Source organism: Leptosomus discolor, chromosome 11, assembly GCF_034619465.1.
Source record: "Leptosomus discolor isolate bLepDis1 chromosome 11, bLepDis1.hap2, whole genome shotgun sequence".
NCBI classification, from domain to species: Eukaryota; Metazoa; Chordata; class Aves; order Leptosomiformes; family Leptosomidae; genus Leptosomus; species Leptosomus discolor.
In genome coordinates, this window is record NC_141401.1 from 22784748 (window position 1) to 22810758 (window position 26011).

Here is a 26011-nt window from a genome sequence, read left to right on the forward strand (position 1 = left end):
GGTGCTGGGCTGCTGGGCTGCGCTTCGGCCCCGCGGGGCCCGCCCAGGAAGGACGGGACGGGACGGGGCTCGGCTCAGCTCGGCTCGGCTCGGCTCGGCTCGGCTCGGGGCTGGGCTCTCGCTTCTGCAGGGAGCGGCGCCGAAAGCCATGAGGTGCCCCGGGGCGGGGCGGGCGGCGGTGGGGCTGCGCCGGGCCGGGCCTGGCGGGAGGCGTAGGGCCGCGGGCCCGCGCTGAGGCGGGGAGGTGTCGCCGGCTCCTGGGCTGGGACCGGCCCGAGGACGCCCCAACGCGAACCGCGATCTTGCGGGCTTGTGTTTTGCTGGTTTGTCCCGAGAGCCTGTGTTTGAAGGCTTTCCCTGTGTGCAGCTGCGGGCCTTTTCGGCAGAAAACAACAACAAAAAAGTTTAATAAGCGGCTGCGTGCGTGCGTTAGCGCCAGCGCGCAGCGAGTTCGCTCCGGTGCGGGCGGGATAAGGCTCTAGCGAGGCCTCCGCGGGGCTCGGGGCAGCGGCTCGGCGCCCCCGCCGCGCCGGGCAGTGGTGGTGGTGTCCCGGGATGGGAAGCTGCTGCAGGTTTTTTTCTCGTTTTGTGGGCTTTTGGAAGCTTTCCTGAGGCACATCTGCGGTTTCGGTTTGTTAGCTCTTGTAGCCAAGCGTTTATTGGATTCGTGACAGAATAATTCTTTGGTTATTTTAATATTCTGTTCCTAAATAAAAGCAAATGTTTATTTATATACTATTGGTGCTTCTCCGTTCGCATTAAGAAGTTGGATTGTACCTTCTTACTTGCTCTGGCCGCTGACTTGTTAGAGTATAGGAAATATGCTGATTTTACCAGTTTTCTTCAGGTGAAGTAGTTCCTTTAGTCAATCGCTCCAATGATTTTAAAGGCTAGAGGCAGAACGATCTAGCGAGAAGTAAATCTATTTGTGTAACAGTTTTTTTTATTGGAAGTATGCTAGAAGCACAATATTGATGTTTTAAATGGTTAACAAAGTACTTTTTGTTATGATTTATTAGGCTGTATTTGTACCAGCTAATGGAAGGTCTTACCTCTTTGTTACCGTTTCATTCACTTTTTGTAGGGAACACTTGAAGTTATTTTGCCAATATTAGATGTTACAGCTGCTATTAAATCTTCAAATGAGGCAGAATCTGTGAATTTAAGCATGTCTAAACCAGTTTAAGTCACAACAATCTTCTTGCTCTGTCCCTTCATTCAGAAATTGCATGTTGATAAAAATGGAAGGGTGAATGAGGGTTCATTTTATTTACTAAATCTTGGTTAAACAACCTTTTGTGCAAATTAACTGCTGAATCCTACAAAGATTTGTGACACCATTTTCTTTCTTTTCAAAACGCACTTCAAGTATTTAAATAGTACTTTGCATGATGAGTTATAAGTTAACAAAGACTAATATCCATGTATTTAGAAGTTAAGCATGCACAGAAGTCTGAAAGAAAACACAGTTTGGACTGATAACTGTGTGTATGCTTTAGATGTATAATGCTGCTGTGGCACTTGGTACCCAGATTTTATAAAATGAACAATCTGAAGAAATGAATATATATTCTTGCTTATGCTATTTTCAGTACCATTTTTATTAACATCAACTACATTAGGATTGCCTTTGAGGTTAGCAAATGAACTCTTTAGCTTGGCTTTAGACTACAGAAACATTTTTTTTTTTTGTGAGTGTTTGCATAACATTTAACATGGAAAAGTCCTCAATGTATTTCATTTGCATATTATTTTGAATTCAGCAGTGCTGTCGATTTTGCTGTGGAAAACTGTTGTGCAAATACAGGCACAACCCACCGGTTAGGCTCTAGGGTTGGTGAAGACAAGTTTGCTGTGTCCAGTTTCAGGAGAGATGAGAAGGCTAACAAATACAGCACTCGCCCTGTTTTACAGGGGTTGCTTGACTTACCTGAACCTCACTGCTTGTTAGTTGATGTTATGGAGATGTCAAAGCTGTACATCTCACCCTGCCCCACCCCCACCCCCCGTCCTTCGCAAAAAAAAAAAAAAAAAAAAGCCAAAAAAACCCCAGACCAAACAACAGAGCCCAAAGTGACCTTCTCCGTCATCCTTCTGCCGCAAAGCACAATAAGCTATTATGAAACAAGTTGATGGATGTTTGCCTAACCTGTTCTTAAAGCATTAAACACAGATTCCACTCATTCCTCGGGCAGTCTAATCTAGTCCTTAACTATCCTTTTTCAAATGTCTGGATTAAATCCCTTTTGCTGCAATTTAGCCTTCTTATTCAAAGTGAGTATAAAGGACAGTGTTCCCTTTCTTTTTGCAGCGTTCTTTTACGTAAGCTAAGACTGTTACCGTATGTTTGCTCTGCCTTTTATTTTTTGATTAAAAGCATGGATTATTTCCTTTTTTTGATCAGAGGTCTGAAACACATGACCTTTTGTTGTTGCACCCGTCTAGCTTCTGTCTAATCTTTCCACAACCTCTTGAAGTATCGTGGTGACAACAGTTCTGATCATTGCACTTGGGGTTGTAGAATCCCTGCCCCAGCAATGATTTCAAACTCTAGGCATCTGCTCATTGTAGTACCTCCCGAGCTGGTGTCAGCTGCAGGCTTATAAGGATAATCTCTAAACCTTTACTCAAAGATACTACAATATTGAAGTGTATGAGGAATTTCATTTGATGTAAACTTAGTTTTATAGTAAACTACTAGTAGTGATCCTCTGAGTACAACCAGTTTTGCACCAGATTTATGTCGTTTCTGTCCAGATCAAATTTCTTTATGAAAATGTCAGTGGAACAGAATGTCAAAAGCCTCGCTGAAGTGAAGATCTTCAGTTTATTCATGTCTGTGGAGCCATAAATGGAAATCAGGTTGGTTTGATAGATTGTCATATGCAAATCATGTTTGTCCAGGAATTTTAATGAAGTTGGCTGGTTTCTAATTTCCTGTTTGTTTGTTTGATTGTTTTTTTAAAGAAAAATACTCTGTTTGTCCTTTTGTAGTCTCTTGAAACATTACTAGTTTTTAAAAAGAAGATTGTTTTGTACCATTAGATTCTGAAATTTGTGGTAAGGTTTGACTTTCAAAGAGGAGAAATGTTTGGCCCAGATACTCACATTCAAATGACAACAAAGACAGAAGTCCAAAACTCTGCTCCTGTAAATTCTTTTTTGTCTGTCTTGTACATGAGACACATGAAAGTTGTGAATGTCCTTAGATTTTTATGTTTTTTTCCTGGGCTCTGTAACTTTGCTTTGTTTTGCTGCGCAGATTATCCCAGTTCCAACAGTGCCAGTCAGGCTGTTGCCAACCTCACACTGAGGACCAAGCGCTAGATATTTCACCTTCTTTCGTGGCTGAAGGCAGTCGGTGTGCTCTGAGCAGTGTTAACGTGACTGGGCTCTGTAAAAATGCAGCGATACTCAGGGTTTTTAAAACATAGAGAAGTAGTCCTTGCCTTTTTTTTTTTTTCTTTCTTCCCTGTAAGGAAGCCTCCTGGCTAGAGCATTCACCTGGAGTTGAACAGGCTGTCCCAGTTTTCTCCTCCTCACACAGCCACCCGCTTGTCCATCGCCCCTTCTAAAGAGCTGTTGGTGTGAGGAAAGGAGAGGGGTTGGGGTGCTAAAGGCCACCTCCCAATAGGGTCCTTGCAGTTAAACAGGGTCCCGTCTCCGTTGAGACGCGCTGTGGTTTGTGTCTCGATCAGCAAAGCTGTACGCGGGTCTGTGCTCGACGTGCGGGTTCAGCGCCAGGGCTGTGCAAGGTGCCTTTTCACGCTGATTTCGGGCTTTTCTTTCTTTGCTTTAGAACTCCAAGTTTGACAGTATGTTGGATTCTTATTTTGGGTGCTGACCACATCAAAGCTAGTGATTACAGCAATAAATGATGCAGTGACTCAGTTCCTTTTTGGATCTAAGCCTTTCTGAAAAAGAGAGAGACACTGGGCTGAGGCTCGATTAGCTGGGATCAACAGGAAGAGTCCCGTGTACTTTGAAAGGCACCGAGTTTGTCCGAGTTCTGATGTTACATTGCCTGGTTACTACAACTTCAAACTTTGCTTTTGGTACTTCCTGATATCAATCTGACTGTAGTCAAACCTCTGACCAAACTTATGTTTAAAAATGATTAGCTGGAATGTTTTCTGCACTGTTTCTCCCCTCGGCAGACAAAGCAAGAATAATTAATTACGTTTGAGACATTTGCAGGGAATGCCTGACAATAGATACATTTTGAAACTAAGAATCACTGATAACTTAATGTGCATCACTGATATAAAAAAATACTTTTTTCCACTCTGAATGTATGGTTTTCTTCTTGATGTATTATTGATATACTGTGTGATGAGCAGTCAGAAGGTTGTAGAAATAAGTTTCTGATCTCTATGTAGCTCTTGTTATAGTTCTTCTACAGAACAGGAAAAGAACATAATTTGCTTGGAAATCAAACACAGATATTTTCCTTTGTTTTACTACTTAAAGTATATGTACATGCTAGGAAATGGCTATTGAATTTCTTAGTGTAAAATCAGATCATTAAATTCAGGATGCTTTTGTTTGTTTTAGAGCTAATTGCCCTAAAAATAGCTGCTGATTCATCATTAAAATGCGAAAATATATTTGGCCCCATTATTGTACAGGCACTGAAAGAATACAAAGGAATATCTCATGTGATCTTGCTATTAACAGGTCAGTGGTGTATTTGTTTCTTTTGATGAGAAAAAGACATTAAAAATACCGTCCACAAAGTAGCTATTTCTAAGTAATTGCATATACCACACCTTCTTAATTGTATGACAACTTAAGTACTTAACTTATCTTAGAATATCTAACTGCTTGAGACCTTAGTAGAGATTTGCATAATTTCTGAAGTAATGTGTTGCAAAAATGCTGTTTCTAACCTTTCAAAGCCTTATCAGGCTGTACAATATGAAATCCAACGTCTGACTAGTGGGTCGTTTCTATATCTAGAATGTAATTTTGTTCTTCCATGTATCTTAAAAATACATGGTTGCCTGAGTGGTGTGGTTTATTTTCCAGAGCTTTTGGAAGCTCTGAGATCAATCACATAGGAAAATTTCCTGTGTTTATCGTCATAAAATATACAGCACGGACAGCTGTGGAGTTTTATTTTTGATTCTGCAGCTGCATCATTCTTCTCTCGTTTCCTACTAGCGGTTTTTCATAATACAAATCTTGCAGCACTTTTTATCTCTTCCCTATTTCTCTGTTTTTCACTGGTAAGATCATCATCTGGACCGATTGGAGCTGTGACAATTTGTATCATCTGGGTATCAGCCCCACAACTTTTGTGATATGTTTTTCTGTATTATCCTCACAACATACTACTAGGAGAGGCTTTACAGTTTGTTGGCATTACTAGTAATTGTAAATTGACTTAACGCTTACGGACATTTAAATATAAGCTTAAGTGTGGTCCATGTTAAGCCTGCACAACTACCTATGATGTGAATGTCAAGGATGGGCAGTTTCATCTGGATTAGTACCTGGCTGCAGGTGACTGCGAACTCCTCCAGAGGCAGCGTTTGTGACAGGAGAGACCCGTTCCTGTATGCGGGCAGGAGGTTGATCAGGGTGTCCTCCTCGCCCTGTCCTGGCCGCCCCCAGGCTCGCTGCTCACGGAGCTCCGTGCCCAGACGTCTCTCCCTGCCGGTGCCCAGCTTGCGCCTTGGCCGGGGGTGGCGGGGGCGCGCCCCCGCAGCGGGTGTTCGTTGTGCCTAGCGCTCGTCCGTGAGCGAGCCCGCGGCGACAGCACTGCTGCACGGAACCACGTCCAGCCGGGACGCTGAGCTGCTGAAGGTCCCTCAGGGTAGGGCTTGGCTTGGCTTTTTGTCTTTCTGCCAGAAATGTCAAGTGCAGTCTTCTGCTGGTTGGCATATTTTGAGCTGAGATGAGATAGTTTTAGTTCTGCCAGGCCCTGGGGTACGCATGCAAATGGCTTTGGTTAGCTCCAGTTAGAAGAAGTTGAAAAGTTCAGTATGAGGTGATGACACCACACCACAGCCTGAAAGCTGTGCTGAAATTTGCGTTAGTGATTGAGAGTGAAACGATTCCACCTTTGGGTTTTTTGTAGCTAAGGAGTGTGAAAAGGAGAATCTTTTGGTTTTCTCCAGGGAATCGATACAGTGTTTTCAAGACAACTGTCTTATCCCCGTGAGGTCTGAAAATAATGGCAGAAGTCACTTTAATAACTATATCAAAGGGCAGAGATAGAAGTTAGAAATAATTTTTAAAACCAATTTTAAAATAATTGTGAATAATTTAGGCATTGAGGTGCATTTTCTCCATTACCTTTCTTTAAAAATTATGTTAATAACCGGTCAATAATTGACAAAACCTGATGTCTATCAAGTGTTAATGTAAGGGTGGGCTGGCCCACAACTTCCTAGATTCTCGTCAGCTGGTAGCCCATAGTGAAATAGGAATTAGGAAATCATAGCTGATAAAGATCCTAGGAATTCTGCCTTTATTTTAATTTACCCAAGGAGGAAAGGTCTACCACATCATGGACAGTTAAAGCATTTACAGGTCATCTGGCCGCTCTGGCTTTGCACTGGGAGAAAATCAAGACTATCTATGCTTACCTTGCATTGCTTTTTAGTTTGTGAACTGAATTTTCTGGCCACGCTATAGCCCCTTGTTTTTTGTTTTTGAAATGGTCTTTGTCTGTCTTTAAGCAGCGAGCACAGAATGTCTCTGAACGTTCTCTCTGTCAAGAACTACCTTTCTGTCATCTTTGGCGTGAGTGTTCACAGCAGTGATTAAGTAAATAGGTAAATGCATGACCAGTGGGTGTATCTTTTTATTTGTATTAGCCTCTGATCAGCTTATAGAGAACACTCCTCAGTTTCATTTCTTGGGGTAATCCAGCCAAATTTCGTTAACTTCCTCTCATATTATATATGCCATGTTCCCTTGAGTGACCTATTCAGAGTTCATCTTCCCTGAATCCATATAAGAAAAAGCTGGGTGAAGTAGTTGTAAGACTACATCAGGAATAGTATTTACAATAGCATTGAAACTCTCTTCCTCTCTGAAAAATATTTAGACTAAAATACTGCACAGACATGTTTGCTTTTTTCGTGTCTACATCATATTGTTGGCTGTTGGTCATTTCCTTAATTACGCAGTTTATTGCAGTTCTCATCCTACTGCCTTCTACCTGACGAATACCCAATATATACCAACACTTTTAGTCATTAATAGTCCAGTGCTCATTCTTTATACTCTACTCTGCTTTTTTTCACCTTGCTCTTATTAGCCTGATCTTCAGGGTCATTCCTACGTACAGGGTTCTTCCTATGGATTGTCCTGATTTCCCCCCCCAGCAGGTTTTTATTGATGTATTTTGACTTCGGTTCCAGTCATTAATGAAAAATACTAAAATTGCTTGCAAAATCAAGCCATTAGTGACCCCCATCGAATATGAGACGACCTTCTTTCCACTGTCTGTGGCATCTCCTGTTGAGCGTTTCAGTCACGTTTCTAATTTTGATGCTGCTCCCTGCTCTCCACAGCTCTAGTGATTCTCTCATCTGTAGCCCAGTTCGTTGTTTACTGAAGTCCAGATGTGACATACTGTATTTCCTTGATTTTAAAAAACAAAAACCAGCCAAACACCCCAAAAATAAAACAATGCAGAAAAAGGTAGCAAGTTAATGCTGTATTTTTGTCTCGATTGAAAACAGAAATGAATTATTATTTGGGTTTTGGAACACGCAAAATCACCTGTGATGCTTTTTTTCCCTGCCTTCGCTGTATGCGGGTCTCACTTTTTCCTGTGCTCTCACATTATGCATAAAGCTGAAAAACTTGGTTTATTTTCATATCATTTATGTGGTCTGACACCTTTTGCACTTTGTTGCTATACTTTTTGACATATTTGGGTATTCCTTTGCTTAGTAATTTTTTTTTTCCTGCCCCCAGAAATGTATCTTCTTTTGAGGTAGGTGTTTACTGAAGTAGAGCCTTTCCTTAAAGCCTTTTTCCCTTGTTTGAGAAATAGTTTCTATGTTGTTTTATCCACTTTGGTGCTTTAAGGAAATTCCATTCAGAAACTCATTCAATTAATAGTCTCAAACCGCATTTTTTCCCAATGACCATTGATTTTGTAATGATGCACGATGGTTGTTTAGCACCTCCAAACATGTAAGCGCTATGGCGTACTGGTGACTGGTGGTAGTGTATTCTGAGTAAGATCTTCAACTGCTGCTCGGTCAGACTGCACCTTTCTGCCCCAAAATCTGGGGTTCGTGTATCTGTGGGTCACTGACAGTATACAACCCTCCTCTATCCCGTGTTTTAGGCTGGAAGTGTTTTGGATGTGCATGCTAACGCTGACGGAAGGTCTCTGGCAGAAAGACACCGCGGCCTCTGGCAGACTTGGGCGGTCACAAAGTGAACAAACGCTCCGGCTTTCTGCGGAACGGGAGACTTCACAAAGTTGCGATGCCTCCCGTGCTGCTGGGGAAGGGTGAGGCTCGGTGGCCGTGCAGAAGGCGCCCACCTCAGCCCGAGAAGTTCCTTCCAAGGTCCTCTGACAGCAGTAGTGTCGCGGTGACCCGGCGGAGGGGGCAGGCTCGCCTCTTCCCAGGCCGCGAAGTGCCCTGCTGCAGGCAGTGCCGTCAAAGCCCTCTGCCTAACGAGAGCCAACACGGTGTGTACGCGTTCCCGGGCAGCTGCGCTGCTGCCGGGCTCCGCCGCAGGCGGCACGGTGCCCTGCTGGAGCAGCTTCCGGAGCCCCGGGCCGGGCGGCGGCGGGGGACCGGCGCAGGGACCTAGCGCGGGCGGCCGCGGCAGCCCGGGCGGTGCCGCAGAGAGGCCGGGCCGCTCCCGCTTCAACTCGGACGGCGTAGCGGCAGCCGAGCAGCCATCAGACCCCGCGATGCGGAAGGCAGAAGCCCCTCTGGGTAGAAAATGAGTGCTTTTTGTACCAGGTCTAGGAGGAGAAAATGCCGCAGCGGCCGCAGCGCCGCTCCCCCGAGCGAGCGGGGCTGGCCGGGGCCCGGGCCTGCCGCCGGCCCTCCCTCCCGACGGGTGCGCGGGCCGGCCTTGCCCGCCTCAGGGCCGCGGGCGCTGGCGGCGGCGTCTCCGTGCCGAGGGGTCCCGGCGCGGGCACCGGAGGGCGGGGGGACCCCGCCGCGCGCCACCGCTTCCGCCAGCAGGGGGCGCGTCCCCGCCAGCGGCGCCTGACGGGAGGAGGGGCGCGAGCCGGCGCGACTGCGCTTTGCGGACTGCTGTAAAGCAGCGCCGAGTGTCGCGCTGCGTCTAGGGAGCGGCGGCGGCGGGGGCTGCGCAACAACAGACCGTCGCCCGCCTCGCGGCGTGTCACTAGGGCCCGGGCGGCTGCGGCCGGAGCGGGGGGCGGCGGCGCCGCGAGCAGCGGGCGGCGGGGCAGGGCGCCGCCGAGGAGCGGGCAACGGCCTCCTGGGCCGCGCCAGGCGGCGGCGCGGGGTCCCTGCGGTGCCCGCCGGGGCCGCCTCCTCCCCTCCGGCCCTGAGCGGGGCGCCGGCGGCACCCGCCTCTCCTGCCCCGGCCCTGCTGCCTCAGGTACGGCGGGGGGGGGGGGGGGGGGCGGTGGCGCTGCCCCGCACCCTGCGGGCGTTATCTGCCGGCGGGTGGGGCCCGCCGCGGCCGGGAGGGGGGCGGTGGGCTCCGCTGCTCTCCCCAGCCCCGCCCTGCCCTGCCCCGCACCGGGTGCGGCGGCGGCGGTCCCCGGGGCGCGGCGGGGCGGGCGGCCGGTCCCGGAGGGGCGCGGGGGGCAGTCGGGCGGGTGGGCACTTCGCGCTGATTTTTTATCTCTTTTTTTTTCAGCGCCTCGTTGCCGCACAAAGCAGCGTCTTCGCTGCGGGAAGCCGCGGCACTCTTAGGTTTTGTCTCCCTGAAAATTTGTCACAAATTTTCCCTTGCGGAAATGAGTTTTATTTGCGTGCGTAATAGCGTTCGTTATAACGTCATTTGTTTTGTTTGCAGAGTTGGTATCCTGTTTCTTAACCCATATTTAAAAAACAAAACAAACCAAAACATGGTCAGATTTTTTTTGCCTGATAAACAAGGAAGCAGTGTTCATTCAAAAATGTAGGCCAGGATCTTCAGAGGTACGCAGGTTTGTAACTCTTGCTGAAATGGGCAGGTGTGAAGGATCTATGTACTTTTTTAAGTGCCTGCGTTTTGGTGATTAGGACCGAGCATACGTTCGTGGAATTTTTGTGTTGAGTAAGCGCTTCCATGGCTTGAAATGGTTTTCTGAAATCATAAACAAGGCCTAGATGCTTTAACTGACTGAATTGTACCCTCTAATTCCTCGTACTCAAGTACTCCTCCAAAAGAAGATACAATGGAGGTGGTAAGATCTTGCTGTAATAGCCCAACTTTATTAGATTTTAACATGATTACTTCAGAAACAACTGTTTGACAAAACAGATAATTGGCTGCTCGACGTGGAGTCCTAGGTAGCATTTATCATGGTGGAGTATCTGTGTTATAAACTGATAAAGGATAACTGGGTTTTCAAGTGGTGAAATAAGGCCTTATGTTGTCTTTGTTGAAATAGTAGAAAATTCCAAAGATAGATTAATTCTGGATACTTGGTGGAAACATTTTTGAGGAAGATTAATATTTAAAGAATTGGAATATTTTGTCACTATTAAAAACAAAAATTAAAGCTTCTTATGGTTTACATATCCGTAGTCCTTGCTATCAAAGTGGTTTTCCATCAATTTATATGTTTTTACTCATCTCTTTGTTGGATAGAGAGACTACCTGAGGGAACAAAAACCCAAACAACTCGAAAAGCTGTTAGCCAGGATTATCACCAATTCTAGCTGATGTGCAAGGGTTGGTAGGGAAAGATGTGATCTTGGTTCATTTGATAAAGTGAACATCTGATCACCTGTCTCATGCTGTCATCCACATTATAAGATTCTTAAGGCAGGAATGGGTGCGTGCACATTTTGCATTTCACTTTAGTTAAATAAAAGTATATAAGACACCAAGCTTCCTGTTTTAAAACTCTTGAAGTCTCACCTATTTAAAAATCTGTTTATTTTTATTGATGGTTGAAGCCTTGGCAGCTACGGCTGTGGTTGTGTGTAGTGTTGGGAGCCTGGGGGTGAACAACAGCTCTGAGTATTCGTGTATTTCGCGTGTCCTTTCAAAATCTGGATGGGAACATTCTGACCTTTCAGGAATGTGTCTTTTATGAAGCAATGGCTTTTACAAAACGTGTATCATGAGTGTACCTTAGTATATCTGTGACTTGCACTTTAAATTAGTAACTTTGTTGTTACGTACCCAGGTCAGTTATAACAGTCCTGTCTTTCGGTGCAGGTGGACATATTGCAGCAACGTTTAGCTCACAGTCTTTTTTTCCGGGATGAAGGGCCTTTCATTATATTGCTTGTATTTTCTCTAATGGCGAGGACATTCTTTTGAGAAGATCCAGGTTGTAGTGGAAGGGATGGGACAGGGAATGGGATGATTTAAGTCACCTGTAAACAATAATAGAGAGACAGATTTGCCACAGGCAGATGTTGTATGAAGATTTCCCCACAGCTTTGCTAGTGTGCAGCCTCCTTTAGGTGAGGTTTCTCACCAGATCTATAGTGCTTTAGCTGTTTGCATGTCAGCGAGGTTGAGAGGAGATTTAGAAATATGTATATTGTGTGAGGTCGTATGGGACACACGTACAACGTTGGGGTAGGATGGTTACTCCCAGTCGTGCTCTCTTAAGTTCTGTCGGTGTCAGTGACAGTGACCAGCTGCTTCCAAAGTCTGCAGTGCTCTTAAAAGAAACACAAAACGTATCTGCAGCCAAAGTGTTACACTAGTGAACTTCCTTCAGGCTGAAGTTTCGATGGGTGTTTTTCTTGATGGGCTGATGTCAGGCCTGACAGAGAGACCCCTAATGGAGCAGAGGGGGAGGAAGAAAGGAAAACGTGGCTTTCACTAACCCAAAATTTTGTGGACAAGATTATTTTGCTGTTTTATATATTTTATCATATTTGGAAAAGTACCTACTGGTCATTAAAGTGATGTCTTCCTTATTAAGTGTTTACCAAGTGAAATCTGATAGGGCTGGTTCACAATTTTACTAACAAGAGACTTCCTTCTGTGTTTCTTTTGCCAACAAAGTGCAGTCGTAGTACTTGGCTGTTGTCGAGGGAAATGCTTGCTTGTTACCCGTTGCCACCTGGCCTTACTGGCCAAAGAGTGGAGAAGTCTGCTGCACTGTCCTTCCCTCTTAAACTATTAGGTGTCTTCAGCTCAGTATCTGAAAATCCCCTACTTCTCACAGGTTTCCTGAAGAACAGCATAAAACTATCCTAATGATTAATTTCGTAATTCTCACTTGCAAGGTTCCTGTTAGCAGTTGTAGCAAAGATCATGTCTTACTTTGCTCCTCAAAGCTTTATCAAGAAGTGTTTGCAAAATGACACTGCGTTAAGAATGGTTACACATACTTCAAAGGTCAAAACTGCCAGGGAGACTAAGAAATACATATTTAAATTATTTTTGATGGATGACTCAGAACTTCTCTAGCTGTCTCTGGAAGAAGATCCAATTAAAAAAAAGAAAGTATTTTGATATTCTTTTATAATGCTACAACTCCTTATTCTTGGAGTTGACTGAAGCCAAAACATTCCTAAATCATGACGCCTATGTCTTAAACCCATGATTTACATAGCGTTAATTTAGCTAACTGAGTTTAAGCCTAGGACAGAGCCAGGAACTGTCTAGACTGAAGAATGTGCTTGTGAACGCTGTGTTTGTCGAATCCACCTGCTTGCCCAGGTGGGTCTGTGCATGCTCATCCTTTGCTGGTGCTTGATGGGTGCTGGGATTCCTACGGGTGCCTTACGGTCCCGGGCTGATCTGTGGCATATTGCAGGAGAACGAACTTGTTTGTTGGGGCTCTCTGCAGAACTGCTCTTAGCCTGCCAGCTCGGGGAGCTGAGGTGCTTCCAGCTGCCCCTGCCCTGGGCGTTGTGTCTGTTCCAGCTGGAGCCAGGCCATAGATCTGCTTGTAGGGAAGAGCTCTTCTGTTTGTAGCTGTCCTGTGCTGGATCCTGGGAGAAGATGGGAGAGACAGGCACTTCCAGTCGTCTCTCCATAAGAATGCAGTGGTGGTGGGTCTCAGAAGAGGTGAATGATAACAGGGTGTGACAGAGGCCTTCTGGAGCTATTCTGTAGGTGGCCTGACATTTCTGTTGCAAAGGAATTGCTTTACTGATCTGAATTGACTTATGCATGAGGAAACAAACCTTAAAGGTCTCAGAGGATTATTTTTTTCAGAGATAAATTTAAGACACTTTGCCTGTCCAGAGGATGGATACTGTTGGTTACAGTACTTTACAGTACAGTTACTGTGGTCTTGACTCATCTTTGAGATGGCTTTGCAAGGGTTAGTAAGAGTAATACTGTTTCACTTTAAGGGTAGACTTTCCAAGCTAGTGATGGTTCCTAGAATTGGCTGCAAGGAGCATGTAAGCCCGCCTGAATTGCTGTGGCTCATGTCACTGTAGCACCACTCTGCAAAGCACAGGCAAACTGTTCTGCCTAGGCTGGGTGTAATGGAGTGTCTTTGGGAGACTGTAGGACCTGTCTCCAGAACATTATCGTGCAGTTAGTATGTGTGTGTGTGTGTATATATATATAAATATATATATGTATATATAAACTATGCATGTTATTCTGAAGTGCTGTATCCTTATGTAGGGTGAAAGGTAAGTATTCTGCTCAGAGAATTCTCAAGTAACTTTGTCATCCAAAAATCGGTGTCTGTCATCACTGTGGCTGCATTAAAGCAAACAAAATAAATTGAGAGTGGTTTGCGATGGTATTTCATATTGTCCTGGGAATAAAGACGTGTTTGATGGTACATAACATGAAAGCAAACATAACAGAGTTTCAGATTACCTTGTGATTGTTGCTGCTTTATAAAGGTGAATAGATCTTTAACTATCAATTGCTTTCTTTTCTGGCAAAGATTAGCGTACCAATATGTAGCATGCTAAAATTTAGTAGTTAAAAGAAGCTTTAAAAGAGCAGTGTTTGTCTCGTGAAGTGGTGAGAATAAAGAACAACTGAAAATGAAGAACAGTGCAATAAAGTGTCAAAATCTGATGGTACTTTTTTTGCTGATAGTGGAACTGAATATTGGATATTTGTATTTTTGCTACTTAGTCTGCGTTGTACAGGTTGTCCCTGCTCGATAGGAATGAAATGAGTAGGGCATGACTGCCCCTTTTTTGGCTAACGAGTTCCATGAACTGCTCGGTGAGTTCTTTATTTTTGTTGGAGCGGGGTATGGCACCCCTGAGATTCGATCTTCATGGGAGTGTGTTGGGGGTGCAGCTTCTCAGATGGCTTCCCGTTCCCTGTCAGGGTCGTGCGTGAATCGGGCTTGTTTGGCACTCTGCCCTTGGGAAAGCCAAGTAGTAGTGCTTCGGTCATCTCCCTTCGGCTGAAGGGCTTGTATGGATTTTGTAAGCTTTTTCATTACCCTGTGTCTTGTTTTGGTTTATCTGATGGAAGAGCCCTGCTGGAAGAATAAAAATACATCTTTTAAATGGTAAATGAGAAAGAAGTGGCTGTCGGTGTCCCAAACTACAGCTTGTGTGATACGTTCGTTCTCTGGTCCATTCTTTGAGCTCTCAATAGCCACGTTTGCCAGTTCAAAAAAAGTACTGTGGTGGGAACAGTATGCGCAACATACGATTTCTTTGTGCATATCAGACCTCAGCAGCGAGGTGTTTTCTCATAAAGATAACAGTACCAGTATTAGCATGTCAGAGTAAAAACAGCATTACAAGTAAAATCTGATAAAAGCCACATATTAGGGGAGGGAAGTTAATTGTGAGTTCAGTGAATTTATGCACAGAAAGTAAGAGTTAGGACTGAATAAAAAAAAGGAATTATAAATGCAACTGATAGAAACTTCCTTTCTGAGGCAGTCTTAAATATTCTCTTGCCTGATTTAATTCTATAGAATTACAGGCACTTGGGTTGGATACATAAGTGGTCCAAGATAGCACAGAATTTTTATGGAAGCAGAATTGCTTTGTTCTTTCTGAGATTGTGACAACAGTGTTTTCCATAAGCTCTTGGCAGTCTTGAGAGCTGTTGTGTTGGGAAGAATTTTTGTCTGCACAGGCCTCTAGGCTCAACCCCACTGGATACCCAAGTTGCCTGTAAGTGCGGTTAGGGTCTGAGCGGCGAAGAGTGCATCAGACAGGGGGAAATTACTGTGTGTATGATGAGAGAGGTGGGGAAAGTGAGGAAATAGCCTACTAAGTGCTTTGTAAATGAAGGTTTTTTGCTCACTGCTTTTCATCAAGTTGGCTAGAAGTCTAGGTATTTGCTGAACAAAGTGTTTGACTAGCTGAGTTTAGGTGTGTGTATCACACCAACAGGACAGAGGCCAGTAATTTGGGGCTATGCAAGAAGCGTGTGCTCAAGATGGGCGTTTTCTGCAGAGTGGTTGGCTGGTCAAGTGTCAAAGCACAGTGTACTGACTGTAGCCAAGCTTGAGAGGATTGATCGAGGTGATTTTGACACCTAAAAAGGAGATTGTTTCTTGATGGTGGTGAAGGGAGTTGACTATATTTTAAAATGTAACTGAAAATACATTTTCAAAGTAATGATATATTAGATTGCATGTATTCATCAACCAAATTGACACCAAAAATTAAATTAATGTTGTGTAATGAACTATTTCACTGTTTTATACGGCTTTAATGCTATCATATTTTTTATTGCTAGTAATGGAATTCATTCTTAATGGCAAAATACTTTGCTCCATCTTTAGAACTGAAATGTGTCTGCCTTTATATGTGATCATAAACTTGTCTGCTATAAAGATCTCAGACTTTGCGCTCATTTTCTGAGTTGGCAGTTTCGAGGGACTTCCCCAGTTTGCGTGAATTTTCTTGCACTGTTGTATGACTTGGTGTGATTAATATTGAAGGTCTTCAGTTTCTGACATGAATGGATAAAAGTTGTGTACGCTTCATGATTCTGAACAGAGTCATACACTTTGGAGGGGAACTGAGAATAACTATAGCTTTCAGGTAGCTGTCTTAGCTCTTCATTGAGTCTGCTTAAAATGGCTTAAAAGAAGATGCTACCTCATTTTTCTGCTTAAAGTCTCAATTCTGTAAGTTAATAGGCAAATACTTGGATTAGGAAGGAGGAACACTGATGTTGATTGAGGGGGCTTACTGCATCTTGCTGCTCTTTGGAAAAGCTTCTGAGGACTACCTTGAATTACAGAGAGATTTTGTAGGACCTTCTAAATGTTTAACAGCAGATGATTTCGTTCTAATGAGTTAATTATTTGCGTAAGGTTTTTGTAGTCCCTCTTAAACTTTGTCTTCTGTGTAAAAGCATTGGACATAATATGTAGTATGGGTATTATACCTAACCATTGAAAGTGGAGTCTAGTTAAATGGTAAGCTCTTCCAGCTTCTGTCTTTTTTGGTCGAATCTTTTGTTCAAAAGTTTGTAATAGCATTTCTGATAGTGAAAGAACGGATTATTTACCATTGTTGATTGCTGCCATTCGCTTCAGAAATACACTCACATTTAAGCTGTTGTGTGATTTTTAATGTAATTGGAAGCCAGCAGCTTTCCTGTGAGGAAGCAGTCCTTCAGGCTCTGTGTTCGTTAGCAAAAATCAAAGAGTTCTTGATTACTTAGTTGAGTCACTGCAGGCTTTTCCATGGTTTTAAGAGTGCAAATGTACAAAATGTTTGAATCCGAGTTAACTGTCCATCAGAACTAGGCTGCTTGTTGGAATGAAACTGAACTAGTAAATAGCATTTCAGGTGCACTAGTTTTCACTGTGTTGTGGTTGAGGTTTTTTTGTCATCTTACAGTGATTTGAGGTTTCTCAAAGAGTAAACTTTATTGCTTTCATTTTTTTCTGTAAGTTAAATAGCTCTATCTGTATTTCAGCACAGTGGCCTCTGTGCTAAAGTAATAGAGCTTATACAAAGATAATCACATTCAGAATGCGAAACTCATACTGATGGAGATTTCCACACTAGAGTTTAACAATAAAGCAGTGGGGCAGGGGGAAGCACTGCAATAAGCAGAACATAGTCCTTTGTAAACCAGCCCCTGATTATGCTTATGTCATGAGAAAATATTCAGATTTTTGTTTCTTAACAAAACTTCAGAATTAAGTAAAATTGTCCCCTTAATTTATCATGTTAAAAGGAAACTTGGGTATAGGCTGGACATGTAGTATGTGATGGTAAGTTATGACAGTATTTGAAGACAATAAATTAACTTTTTTTTTTTTTTCCAAATTGGAGTATTTTGTGGATTTTCTAAAGTAACTTGGATTTTCTAAAGTAACTTGTGATGAAATATGAGGTTATTATGGGAGGGGCTGGTTTGCTTTTGGACTGTAGAAAAGATTGACTAGACTAAATGTTACATTTCTAAGTGTTACATACATGTACTAAATGTTATGTGCAACAGTGGCACATAAGTAACAGTCCAAAAATACTGGCTTAGAGGTGACCTTGTGAGGAGGAGAAAAACACTATATACCGCTTGTTCTCTGTGTGCTTATAACAGGTTTGAATTCTAATTTCCTGTCCTTGTTAGAAGTTTTATAAAATGAAAGTCTCTTAATTTTTCCAAAGAAAGATGGTGCATGTATGTGAGGGTAAATACTGCATAGGGAGGAACACGTGAGAGCTGGTATTTTCCTCAGGAGCTGTCAGGAGCAGAGAAGGGTGGGTATCAGAATTCCACAGCTTTAATAGAGGCTTCTTTGTTTACTGTGTAGACTTCTTACACTCTTAATGTTTATTCCAAGTTTTTTTCCAATTTTGTAAGTTTTTTTTTTTTTGGTCCTAGAGAAGAGGGTAGCCTTATATAGTGCATTCCACTAAAACTTCTGCAGTTTAAAAAAAAAAAATACTGTCCAGGATGTAACAGTCTTCTGTTTAGCACTTGAAAATAAGAAATACTTCCTACTGTGAATTGCGCTTTGATGAAGTGAAAGTAAAAGCCTGTCCTGTTGTATATACTGACAAGAGGAGGTTTAGTCCAACTTGCGTGCACTTAGCTTTTGACTTGATGTAAAACATACCTATCTGCTGTAATTCCAGTAGAAAACAGCAATGCTTTCTTAGTTTTCACAGGGTATAGGCCTCACATTTAACAGTAATTGTTACAAATGTTTGTAGGATTTCCAGTGAGAACATTCAAATGGATCTTTTCAGCTGAAGTTCTAGGATCAACAAGATTCTTGACCTCCAGAAAGATCTGGTGAACTTAACAGCTTCTTTAGATCTTAGCACTGCAGCATACATGCTTTGTGCAAAAGTTTCGTTCCAGATTACATCTCTTGAAGAATTAGATTAGTTGCTTGTGGCTGTGAAGAGAACACAAGCTGCTTGGGATAATGCATCAGTTTATACCCATTGCAAACTGAGAAGTCATTCTTCAGGGTCTGTTAGGAACAACTAGCTCACAGCTGCTCCTGAAAGCATCAGTTTGTGAAACAATCTGAGAAAAGCTGATTTGACTCTGTTCGTTCTGTGGTCCCAATCTTGTATTGGTTTGTTCTGTGACAAAGTAAATAAGCATTAGCAGCAGATGTAAGAATGTGTTCTCGTTTTGAAGAATTTGGAGGTTCAGGCATGAGATCATGGACCTGAACAGGCAGTGCTACTTAACCTGTCATAGATCTCGCTGTTGCTGCCTTAGACGTTTTTTGTGGCTTCAGGCATATTCCAGCCATGCTGCTGAAGAAGCCTCATTTCCACATGAGGTATAGCTGCACGTATTGTTCTTAAGCAGCCTTCTGGTAGTTCGGCACGACCTGCTCTAAGCCAGGTATAGCTGTTTGTGTGCTGCTGTGATGAAGCTGATGGGTGTCTGGTCTGGTCGGGAAATTTATTTTTCAGACTGGTGGGCTCTGTGTTCTGCTGCAGCACACAAACATTTCTTCTAGAAGAGCATAGGTGTTCTTGCAAACAAGTGGTGAGGGAGGGAGCGCTTAACTGCTGAAGCAGTACAAGCGTCGAATGTCTGCTATGGCCTTGATACTCATCTGGGGCACAAGAAAGTGGTATTAGTTACAGCAGAGTGCTTCGGTGGTTGTCACAGTGGGAACCAAAATCTTTTGTCACTTCCTTTTGTACGCTTAAACAGAAGGCAGAGGTGCCAGGTGCAGCAGGTGGAAGGTGAATGTCTTACTGAGGTTGCTCTTGCCTGTGTCTCTCGGGAGTCTTGCAGTACAAAAGTTTCTCTTTGAAAAAGTCTTTGAGGGTAATGCTGCATTGTTGTGTGTTGACAGCCTGGTGTTGTGACAGGGAGGGGAGCCTGCCTGGTGCCAGCTGTTAAGGGAACATGTGATGTGATGCGCTTAGTTTCTGTTGCAGGATAGAGTCAAAAGTACACGGGCTGAAAACGGCTTTGTACACGGTACTGTTCATGTGTGGTGGGTCTTTTAAAGAAACTCTAGGTTATAAGTGGATTTCTATTACTTTACCCCAAAATAATAAGGTTAAAAATCTCTCCTGTTTTATTGCTTTTTGTGTCAGAAAAGAGCCATGAATTCTAAGCTACTGATTTTTATAGCTCAGTTGTCACCGTACTGTACTACATGCTGTGTTCAAGGTATTTACCATCCATATATACAGGTATAGGGGAAAATGTAGGCTGCTTTTAGGTATGCAGTTTAGTGGATGGCTGTGGGAGCTATTTAGCTGAAACTCGTGTAACCGCTGTCAGCAGTAGCCTGTAAAACTCTCGTGCTTAGACATCAGTAAACCAGACATCATCCAGACATTTTGCAGGTGACATGCATCAATATTTGCTCTGTGCAAGTGACAATGTGTTCACTGGCTATAAGGACTTCCCTTCAGTGCAAGCTGTGAGAGTTCTGTCTTAATTCAAAATTATATTGTCAAGCAGTAATAATATTATGAAAGTTGTATTTCAGTTACTGCTGTTTTGCCTTTCCCTCTGGGTGGTTAGTCTTAGCAGTAAATGGCTTTTCTCTTATATCAGTTTTGCTCTCAAAGTGTGATGCTTCTTTTTCTTGATGCATATCTATTTTTATTTCTAGGCCTTTCTTAAAACTTTCCATGTCTAAATGGACTCCTGAATGTAATATAGTTTATACTCTAGAAGCGGATATGAAGAGTGAAGTTCCTTCTGATGCACCAAAGAGACAGGAGAGTCTGAAGGGGATCCTCTTGAACCCTGAGCCTATTGGGGCAGCCAAAAGCTTCACTGCAGAAGTTGAAATGATTGCCAGCAAAGTAGGGAATGAGTTCTCTCACTTATGTGGTGATTCTCAAAAGCAAAAGGACATGAATGGCAACCGTACAGACCAAGACAAAAGTATTGTGGTGCGAAAAAAACGCAAGAGCCAGCAGGCTGGTCCTTCATATACTCAAAATTGTCCTGACAAAGAAAACCAAGGAATCTTAGGATTAAGACAGCATCTAGAAACGCAGAGTGAAGACAATGATTCTTCTTTTAGTGACTGTATCTCATCGCCTTCATCTAGCCTACATTTCGGAGACTCTGACACAGTAACATCTGATGAAGAAAAGGATGGTCCCGTAAGACACCCTCAGGCAGTGTTGAACACCACAAGTAGAACTCATAGCGTGAGGTCACAAAAGTGGCCCCGGACTGAGGCAGACTCTGTGCCTGGGTTGTTAATGAAAAGGCCCTGTTTTCACAGCAGTTCTTTAAGAAGACTTCCATATAGGAAGAGGTTTGTGAAAACGAGTTCGTCACAGCGGACACAGAACCAAAAAGAACGGATTTTAATGCAGAGGAAAAAACGGGAGGTGTTAGCTCGAAGAAAGTACGCTTTACTACCCAGCTCTAGTAGTTCCAGTGAGAATGATCTCAGTAGTGAATCTTCTTCTAGCTCATCTACTGAAGGGGAGGAAGACTTATTTGTGTCACCTGGTGAAAACCACCAGAACAATACAGCTGTTCCTTCAGGTAAAACTAAATCCCTGAGGTCCTTTTTATTAATGAGCTTTCATCATGTACAATATGCTTTTTTTAATAAGTGCTTTGGAGCAGCTGTTCTTGTGTTTTTATAGAAGTTATACGACAAATAGACTTGCTGCAAGTAATGTGAACATTACACCATAAATTCTTGATGGGAAGAGTACATTCAGAGCTTCCAGTAAAATTACAACAAATCTAGAATCTTTAACTTTAGTGTAAAAGGTAAAGTTAATGATTTCTAAACAATGTACTGGAAAGTTGCTGAATCTGATTAATCACATGCTGTGGAGTTGCTCCATTTTTTTTTTTAGCTGCTGAATTGTATTAAAAATTTTAGCTATTATAGCTTTGTTAACTGATAGTGGGAATAACAATTCTGTCTAGTTGAAGAATGTAGAAGTATCTGCGAATACCTAATGAACTGCACTTGACAACTTAAACTGGAAGGAAAAAAAAATAAAATTGATTATTGTGATAAGAGCCTGAAATAGGTTTCAGTTTAAGGTAGCTTTAGTATTGCAATAATAAGAGAACATTCTAAGGCCTGAAGTTGTGGGAAGGCAAGTATTGTGTATATACCAAATGTTTTGCCTCGATAAACTCAGTGCAATGATCTTGCAGTTGGTTTACATAGATGTTTGTCCCGTATGTCTTGACACAGTATTTGAGGGCGTGCTTGAATGGTTGGAGTGGGGGGGGGGGGTTGGGGTTGTTTGTGGAATTTTTTTTGCTGTCTACTGTTTTCTTGGACTCCCTTTCATCTTATATTTGCCAAGTGAAAGGCAATCCCTAGACTGGAACCAGTAACATTCACTGTGTTGTAGGTGTGCCTCCTGTTTATCATTTCAGCTTTTTAGAGAGCATGGGGAAGTAGATACATAAAACACAGCGTAGTGTTAATGTGACGAATGTGTTTTAGAAAGTGAAACCATATCTCAGACTGTGATGATCATTCCTGTAAGAAAAAATGACTGAAAATACAAAGACAGGTTTAAAAAAAAAAAAAAGTGTGTATGTTCGTGTTAGGGCAGGATTTATGCTTGAACAGAACCAGAGTACTAAAGACTAGATTATCACTTGTTATCTATTGTAGCAGGAAATAATTAGTGTGTTGTTCTTTAATGTACTGTTTAAATACAAGTAGTAAAATTTGTAATGCAAAAATCTTGTTTATGCAGTGCTAGGGCTGCATAAATAACTCTGAAACAGAAGAATTATTGCACAGCCTTGATTATTTTCAAGCGTATTTGTGGGGACAGAAATGTAACTTTTTTAAGTCTAAAAAAAAGTTACATTTGACACACATGTTCAAGCATATTGAGAGGTATGATTTGTAAATAATTAATGTATGCATACATTCATATTAAAAACCAATTTGGAAAACTACTGTGTTAACACTTCTGTTTCCAAGTTAATCGTTTCCTCTCATTTTCAGAGAGGATGGAGTTTCATGTAACTGTAAAATGATGTAGGACCATCAACAACTCTCTCTCCACACAGAGCACCACGCAGTGGTGAAACTGGTGTATGGCTGAGAAAGTGTGGCTGCTTAGGCAACCATCTGTTTCTAACCAGGATAAATGTATTTCAAGAGATAATTTTCAATATTTTTTTTTTTTTGTCTACTTGAACTGTTAAAACCTACTGCCGTTTTTTAATACAAGTTCAATTAATACCACTTCTGTTCATTTATTTCCCTTGAAGTGTAGAACAAGTATATTTCCATAGTGACGCTTTCCATAGGCATTTCAAGAGAATCTTTTTGGAGAGAGATCTCGTTAAAAACTGTTGTAATGATCAGTGAATATTCAAGCTGTTCAGGTAACTTCTGATAATTCAGTCATTCACTGTCATGTTATTTTGGTGGTAGGAAGGCTGGAACTTGTAATTTGTGTCATCTAGTTATTTCAGAAAGTACATTGTCCAATGGCTTAATTTTTATACTGCTTGAAAAGCAGACTTCATTTGTTACGACATTATGTTTATTCTCATATCATGAATGAAAAATCGTTTAGCTCCACACCAGTTAATTTTATATTAAAATAGTGCCATCAGTTGTAATTGAAATAAGGTGTGCTTTAAAGAATGTGTGCTATGGTGGCTGTACTTCAGGACTGACACATGCAGTGAGATGAGAAGGAATTCTGGCTTATAGTATGTGAATACTATGGTGGTTTTTTTTCCCAGTGAAAATATGTATTGATGGGAAGGTTTTGAGCATTTTATTTATGTGACAGATAAAATGAGAAGTTGAGCAGACTTCCTGTATGAAAGTGTCCTATTTTTAGTAAGTTAAAAGTGTAGTTAACATTTTCTGTAGCTTTCTGCTGTTCTGTCGTAGAATCATAAGGCACTTCTAGTTACTGAGTTAATTGGGACAGAAATGGGGCCAGCTGGAAAAATAGATATGCAACTTCTCTGTACGGTGGGCAAGCATGATAGAGTTTCTATATGAGGAAAGGGTTTGTGTTGCTAGTAACGCTGCTCCAGCCTGTTAATGTTGGGGAAGAATTTTTTTCTCTAGATTGGCATGTGAAGGTTACATAGGCATCTGCTGAAATTACAGAATATACTGAAGGACAAAGAACTTCTGCTGAGAATGTGAAGCCTGCAGTATATATGTAAAAGTACTAATGAGCAGGGTTACGGAAGGAGAATAGTAATAATAATAATCATCATCAGAAAAGAAAATACAATTTTAAAAGATATGGTACTGACTGAATTTTTAATAGGCAGGCGCCAAAGTGATTAGTCTTGTCGCCTGCTTAATAGCAATTTGTATTAAGGATATTTCACAAAATATTTCTTGGCTTTGAATGTTGATGTCGTGATGGTTTAAGCCCAGCAGGCAACTGAGCACCACACAGCTGGTCACTCGCTGCCCCCCGCCCCCTTCTGGCGGGATGGGGAGGGAAACAGGAGAGTGAAAGTGAGAGAACTCCTCGTTGGCTGGGACAGAAACAGCCGGGTAGGTGAAGGAAAAGCCGAGCCCGGGATTCATTCGCAGTTTCCCAGCAGCAGGCAGGTGTCCAGCCCTCTGCAGGAGCGCAGGGCTCCGTCGTGCCTCGCCGTTACTTGGGAAGACAAAACGCCGTCACTCCGAACGTCCCCCCCTTCCTCCTCCTCCTTCCCCGGCTTTCCGTGCTGAGCGTGATGCCGGCCGGGACAGAATATCCCTGCGGTCCGGTGGGGTCAGCGGGCCCAGCTGGGCCCCCTCCCAGCTGCTCCTGCACCCCCAGCCCACCCGCCGGTGGGGTGGGGTGAGACCCAGCCAAGGCCCTGGCTGGGCAAGCTCTGCTCAGCAGCAGCTAAACCACCCCTGTGTTACCGGCACCCAGCCGCGCCGCAGCCCCACACCAGCTGCTGGGAAGAAAATTGACTCTACCCCAGCCAAAACCAGTACAGATGTTTTTTTTTAAAGATACAGCGCATTTAAAGAACCAGTAAATTTAATTAGTATGTACTATTCTAGAAAATGTTTCTTTCTGATTATTGCAAGACGTTAAAGTGAGAGATCTTTTTAACAAAATAAGTGTTTAGTAGGCTAGTTCTTGTAGCTAATAAAACTAACATGGCTATTTTTGGAAAATTATATGAATGGAGCTGTGTATGGTTTGGGGGGGAGTTAATTTTTTTTGTTGTTGTTGGGTTTTTTGGTGGTGTTTTTTTTTTTAACAAAACCTTTTACAAATGTTTACCAAAAAATTCCCCCAAACAACACTATACAGGGGTTTTCCTCCTTTTCCTTTTCTGTGAAGGCTTCAGCTGTTCTTCTGGTGGAACTTTGTGCTTTGGGAGTGGGAGAGTATTGAACAGGTAGAAATCCTGACACCTGGGAATAGGTTATACTGTTTTACCAACTGTTTGCCATGAAAGGCAGTTGTACTCATTAACTCTGAGAGGACCAGAGGAAGCTCATTCAGGAGACGGAGGAGAGTTGGGGGCACAACACTGTAAAATCAACTATGTGTAGTGTAATGATACAGTTACAGTTGAAGGTGCAAGTGCTTTCAGGGGTGTATATCCTAATCTGAATGTTGATTAGTTGGTTTTAATTGAAATGCTGGACTTAAAGTTAAAATGACTGCAAGCAGCCACATTTTTGTTGTGAAATGCAGATTTTGATTCCGTGTTTTGTTTAGGTAGCTTGTAAGCTTCTCTCTAACCCTTGGAAGACCTGAATACACGCTGAGAGAGATAATCCTTTTTGACTTTCCTTGTCAAAGGTGGCAAAATTTAAACTTTTACTGTAACTTGAGCTCTGTAACGTTGTAATACAAATTTCCTGATATGCTTGTAATAGGTATTTGGTTTTCAGGATTTAAAGGGCTGGGGGTGCCGTTTGGAGGTGGCCAATCTGTGGAGGGAAACCTAGCAGAAGCTGAAAGTGAAACAAGGTTTTAGCCTTACATACTCTGATTTGGTAGTAAGGCTGAACCCTGGGAAATGGGAAAGTGTTGTTATAAAAAACAACTCCAAACCTGTAGAATTTTGCATTGTCATAAATTGTTCACCTAATAGCACTTAAAATGCCTTCAGGGTCTGACATATTACTTTATATTTTTGAGCAGCTAGTGCTAGACAGGCCTTGCCTCTTGACTTAGAATGTAATGCTGATGAGAAGCTGCTCCAGTTTTTCTTCAGAGCTGCTTAGAATGATAGGACTGACTTTATTCCTCTAACATATTTGTTGCCTGTTTCCCGATAGTGTTGAATATAGACATCCGATATTTTAAAAGCCAGAGGCTGGTGAAAATGTTAAACGTATTCCCCTTCATGTTCGGATTATTTTAACAGGTTCAAGATAAAGGTGTATTAAGTGGAAATGATCTGCCTGTTGTTAGAGTTTATTATTTTTCAGTTACTTAATCGCTCCTAAAACTACAGGATACACTCGTTTTTCTCACAGTAACTGATGCAGCTCCTAGTTCAGAGTTTTTATTTCAATGGCATTAGTGGACAAGGAAGTACATACATATCTTTTCTACTGTGCATTTTACTA

At 42.6% G+C, this 26011-nt stretch overlaps 1 protein-coding gene across 5 annotated transcripts in view; it reads left to right on the plus strand.

The window, feature by feature from the left end:
* The first annotated feature begins 2796 nt into the window (after window positions 1-2796).
* Window positions 2797-26011, plus strand: part of RNF111 (ring finger protein 111) — a 57626-nt gene continuing 34411 nt past the window's right edge. For all 5 annotated transcript variants that reach the window (XM_086471448.1, XM_086471450.1, XM_086471452.1 and 2 more), the window contains exons 1-2: window positions 2797-2862; window positions 20102-20997. In XM_086471448.1, the coding sequence (XP_086327574.1) occupies window positions 2852-2862; window positions 20102-20997 (907 nt within the window). In that variant the 5' untranslated portion in view covers window positions 2797-2851. The remainder of the gene's footprint in view (window positions 2863-20101; window positions 20998-26011) is intronic.